Source organism: Mastomys coucha, unplaced genomic scaffold, assembly GCF_008632895.1.
Source record: "Mastomys coucha isolate ucsf_1 unplaced genomic scaffold, UCSF_Mcou_1 pScaffold5, whole genome shotgun sequence".
Classification (NCBI taxonomy): domain Eukaryota; kingdom Metazoa; phylum Chordata; class Mammalia; order Rodentia; family Muridae; genus Mastomys; species Mastomys coucha.
Genome location: NW_022196911.1, coordinates 83,334,250 through 83,339,843, shown reverse-complemented (window position 1 = coordinate 83,339,843; position 5,594 = coordinate 83,334,250). Strand labels below are relative to the sequence as shown.

Sequence of the window (5,594 nt, the reverse complement as noted above, 5' to 3'; positions counted from 1 at the left end):
AAAAAAAAAAAAAAAAAAAAGAAATCCCCTCCCAAGTGCTGGGAAAAGGCATGTATCACCGCTTCCCAGCAAACAGCAATTTTTGAAGAATAGATTTGAAATATCAAAACAAAAACAAAAACAAAAAACCAAACAAACCCAAAAACAAATAAACAAACAAACAAAAAACCCAAGTAATTGACTTTACTGTATTATTATTGTTCTTTAGTTGGTTTGGTTTTTTGGGACAGGGTTTCACGTAATCCAGGATAACCTGAACTTCTGATCCTCCTGCTTCCATCTCCCAAGTGTTAAGAATATAAGTGTATATGCTACTCTGTAGTTTTTCTTTTCTATTTTTTTTTTTGTGTGTGTATGTGACTGCACGTGAAGGTACACATATGTACATGTGAACATCAAAGATAGATGCTGTATATTTTCCTCTATCCCTCTCCACATTTTTTTTTGTTTGTTTTTTGTTTTTTGAGACAGGGTTTCTCTTTGTAGCTCTGGCTGTCCTGGAACTCACTCTGTAGACCAGGGTGGCCCCGAACTCAGAAATCTGCCTGCCTCTGCCTCCCAAGTGCTGAGATTAAAGGTGTGCACCACTACTGTCTGGCCTACATTATCTTTTAAGACAGTCTCTCAGTGGATCTGGCATTCACAGACTGCACAAGTTATGTGTCCAGTGCGCTCTAGGGATCTACCTGGGGTTTCTAGAACTAGGGTTACAGATGCTGGTAGTCATATTAAATTTTACTTAAGTGCTGGGAATTTGAACTCAAGCTTCATGCTTGCAAAGCAGGATTTACCCACTGATCCAAATCCTCTAGATTCATATTCTCTCTGTGTCTCTGTGTCTGTCTGTCTCTCAGAAAGTAGAGAGAGGAAGCCAATTGATTTTCTGAAAATCTAAGTGTCAACTTTAGATGCCTTTTTATTTGAATTCAATATCTGAAAAGTTATCTGATGATTTGACTGTGAACCAATTATAATGACAGTAAATGCCACATGGACTCAATAGGTTTATTTCAAGCTTAGAATTCAATGCAAAGAAAAAAAGTAGGCTGGGTATGATAGCATACACCTGCATTAGCAACACTCAGGTTAGCCTGGTCTACACTGCAAGGGGCTGTCTGAAAAGACACATTCACTAGGGAATAATGGCCCACGTCCACCTTCAGGTAAGAAAGGTTTGATCCCTTACTAGGTTAGACCTGGGGCCAGGGTCAGCACTTGGAGATTATTTTACTTCCTTTGGACAAAGGGATCTTGTTTTAGTTATAGGAAAATTAATTAATCTCTTCACCTTGGAACACAGGGTTCTCAGAAAAGGAGACAGGACCATGCAACGGGACTATGCTAGAAGTGCACATATTTTGAGAGCTGGTGAGTTAGATCACCCAGCCAGCTCCTCCAATGAACTTACTGGTGAAGCGCTGAAGGCCTGTCCATCTGCTGTGCTTGTTCTTGTCACAGTCACTGTTGTCCATTCTGCCAAACTTCGTATTTCCTTTCTGCTCATCATTTTCCCTCTGATATTCTAAAATGCGCTGCCATTCTGAGCTCTCAGGACCTCTAACTGGGGGCCGTGGCAAAGGAGTGCTCTCACTTTCAACCTTACTCTCAAAAGGCAAACTACTGTGAGGACTCCAAGGAGGCACTAGGAGCTGTCCAGAAACTGCTTTCTCTGCCATTTCTTTCACTGCCACTGGACACAAGATAAAGTAGCATTTAAAACATCACTGCAAACATCAGAGACAACAATTTCCAACCTTAAGACATAGAATACTATTTCAACCATCTTCTGACAATAACTGCTTTGGTACACTTTCAGTGTCTTTTTCTTGCCTGCGCGCCTTTAAGGGAGAGATGAGAAAGAGCTATGACTGACTACAGGAAACTTCCCCAAATAATGGCCCCATGTTGCTGAATTCCAGTAGCAAGCAGTAGAGAACTTGTAGACAGATCCTTTGCTGACTTAATGAGGAAAATCATAACTGAAATCCCCAGGTCATAGAAATCACCACTTGCCTGACCTTTCTAGACCACACTGAGCTCAACCCTTTGGGAAAGAATACACACCTAGGAAGCAGTAACTGAAGAGTATTACAGAATATCTGAGAGAAATACTGCATGGTCTCCATTTTAATAACGCTTATAGGGTAAATATACTGCGTACTGTTTTACTATATGTTATAATATTAACTATACAGATAGAAACTTTTCCCACAATTTTAAAAATAGACAAGCACTTTCCTCCTATAGTCTAATCAGAAGAGCTGTGCTTTCATTACAATGGTCTTGTAGAAGAAAAAGGTACCTGTGTATGAAACAGTGTTACGATCCTAAACAGCCTGTGCTATATGTAAGACACCAAGAGGTGCTGGTGCAGTCGCTTTGCCCTAGGTTCACTCCCAAAACCATAAAACAAACAAAACTGATGCTAATCAAGAATTAGAGATTTTACTCATCAGCTAGCCCTGCATGCCTATAACCATAATACTCAGGGATCATGAGCTTAAGGCCAGCCTGAGCTACACAGTGAGATCCTGTCTCAAAAATAAATAAATAAATAAATAAAAATAAAGAAATATCACCTTAAATAATAAAGCAACGACTTCATACTCACATCTCCATCTTAAGTGTGCCTCTCCATTATCTTCACTATTTCTTGACTTAGTATCATAGATTCCAGAAGACACGGACTCCATACTGATCCCAAGTTGCATCATTCAGGGTAGAAGTGACAGAGATACAAACAACATCGATTTGTTCATGTTTCTAACAAAATTCAAAACCCATAACCCTAATTCCCTACTCCTAGTTGGCGCACTGACCCCCACACCCTCAGACTAAGGCCCTCCGCCTGCCAGCCCTTTGAGGACTGGATGACTCAGGTCTCCACGACTGTCTTCACTCAGATTACGGTGCACTATTTAGCTGAGTAACTCTTCACTTGGATTCCTCATTCCCTAGACCTTTCCTAGCTGAGAAACTAAAAGGTTGAGGTAAAAGCTCTCTACAAGTTGTTGTTGTTACTGTTAATAATATCCAATTTCTAACAATGTTCCTGGGAGATCTTCAGAAGTAAAAGAAAATGACAATAGAAATAGTTTCATCTGACATCTGTTCTTTGCTGTTGCCAAGTCTACCCTGCCCCCAATAAGACAAATCATTCAGGTTCTGCTTGGGACTTTCTATCAAAATTCTCTGGCACCAAACCCTATGAATGACAATACAAAAGCTGACAGGGAAAGCAAGGATCTTAAGGCACAAGTACCCCGAAGAACAAAGTTTTTCTGGGTTCTGGACCCTGCTTGCTTGCAAGGACACCTGTTTTGCATTAGTGGATATCAATCCACTGAACCAAGCTTCTTTACCTGCAAATGAGAGCAATCTCTATTCCTCTGAATACCTCATGATTTTAATCCATGTTGTCACTTATATTAAAGTAGCTCTTCAGTGACAGGCATGGGGTACATGCCTTTAATCCCAGTCCTCTACAGGCAGAGTTGGCAGATCTTTCTGAGTTCCAGGACAGCCAGGACTACATAGTGAAACCCTGTTTCAGATACTAACAACAATACTAGAAACAATAAATAATGATGATGATGATGATGATGACGATGATGATGATAAAAACTCTTCAAAAGTTTGTGATCCGTGGCCCACCTATGAAATCCTTGTTGTTCAGAATGCACTACGACCCAGCTGGACCAGAAATGAGAGATCAGATCTGACCAGATGCTTCCAAGAGCTTTTTGGTAATAACTATGAAGGATCTTTAAAATGTTCAAAGCCTGTAAATAATTATGCTCCTAGGAAACTATCCTGAATACTTAACCAAAAATATAGAAAAAAACTAGATTTTTTAAAAGTTTTTTTTCTGTTGTTTTTTGAGCCAGGGTTTCTGTGTGGCCCTGGCTATCTTGGAACTCGCTCTGAAGACCAGGCTGGCTTCAAACTCAGAGATTCACCTGCCTCTGTTTCCCAAGTGCTGGGATCAATCATCATGCCTAGACTGAACTTTTTTTTTTTTTTTTGGTTTTTCGAGATAGGTTTCTCTGTATAGCCCCGGCTGTCCTGGAATTCATTCTATAGACCAGGCTAGCCTCGAACTCAGAAATCCGCCTGTCTCTGCCTCCCAAGTGCTGGAATTTAGACTGAACTATTTAAAGTCACTATGACCTTGCTTTCAACAGAACAAAAAAATGTAATATAAAATTCAACAGTGAGAAAAATTTCAAAATTTCAGAATAGTTTTATACAAGTTTTTAAAATAGTTTAGCATGTGGAGTGAAATATATGTATTTATTTAATTTATTTGTTTACTTATGTATTTTAGAGAATCTTTCTATGTAGCCCAAAGGCAGCCTCTACCTCCTTAGTGCTGAGATTACAGGCATGAGTCATTATACCTTACTTCTGGCATCTTTTAAAAAATATATACACATATGGGTGATTTGCCAGCACATCTATCTATGCCCAGTGCCTGCAGAAGCCAGAAGAGGGCACTGGATCCTTTGGAACTGGAGTCACAGATGTTTGTGAGCTGCCTAGCCCTTTTGTTTTGTTTTGTTTTGAGACAGAGCAACACTGTAGCCCTGCCTGGCCTGGAACTCAATATATAGATGACGCTGACCTTAACTGTATCTACCTCCAAAATGCTAGGATCACATGTATATGCCACTACTCTGTACTTTTGCATATTTTTATTAATTTTTACTTATTTGGGAGGGAGTGTGGTGGTGTATGTGCGCGCGCACACACACACACACAAACACACTTACAAAATAAATGCAAAAGAGCTAGAGATAGTTCAGTGGTTAGAATTTTTTTTTTTTTTTTTTTTTTTTTTGGTTTTTCGAGACAGGGTTTCTCTGTGTAGCCCTGGCTGTCCTGGAACTCACTCTGTACACCAGGCTGGCCTCGAACTCAGAAATCCGCATGCCTCTTCCTCCCAAGTGCTGGGATTAAAGGTGTGTGCCACCACTGCCTGGCAAGAATTCTTGCTACTCTTGCAGAGCACCTAGGTTTAATTCCCAGAAATAACATAGTGGCTAAAGAACATCTTTAACTACAATTCTAGGGAACCCATGGGTATGCATGTATATGGTATACTCACATACATACAGGCAAAACATACACATTCATAATAACGAATGTTTTAAAAAAATAGAATAAATGTAGTCCAGCATTGTGGCACACACTTTAATCCTAGCACTTGGGAGACAGAGGCATGTAGAGATTTTAGAGTCTGGTGCCAGTTTGGTCTACATAGTGAGTCTCAAACCAGCCAGGGCTACACACTGAAACCCAATCTCTAAAATAATAACAACAAGGCTGGTGAGACGGCTCACAGTTAAGAATACAGGCTGTTCTTTAGGGGGTTCTCAGTTCAATTCCCAGCAACTACATGGTGACTCATGACTATCTACAAAGGGATCTGATGTCCTCTTCTGGCATGCAGGTGAGCTTGCAGGCAGAGCACACATTAATTAATTAATTAATTAATTAATTAATTAATTATTTTGGTTTTTTGGAACAGGGTTTCTCTGTGTATCCCTGGCTGTCCTGGAACTCACTCTGTAGACCAGGCTGTCCTGGAACTC

At 40.1% G+C, this 5,594-nt stretch overlaps 1 protein-coding gene across 2 annotated transcripts in view; it reads right to left on the bottom strand.

The window, feature by feature from the left end:
* Nucleotides 1-5,594, bottom strand: part of Tex14 (testis expressed 14, intercellular bridge forming factor) — a 75,634-nt gene that overhangs the window by 38,223 nt on the left and 31,817 nt on the right. For both annotated transcript variants that reach the window (XM_031354380.1, XM_031354381.1), the window contains exons 13-14: nucleotides 2,612-2,694; nucleotides 1,409-1,690 (exon numbers count right to left, since the gene is read on the bottom strand). In XM_031354380.1, the coding sequence (XP_031210240.1) occupies nucleotides 1,409-1,690; nucleotides 2,612-2,694 (365 nt within the window). The remainder of the gene's footprint in view (nucleotides 1-1,408; nucleotides 1,691-2,611; nucleotides 2,695-5,594) is intronic.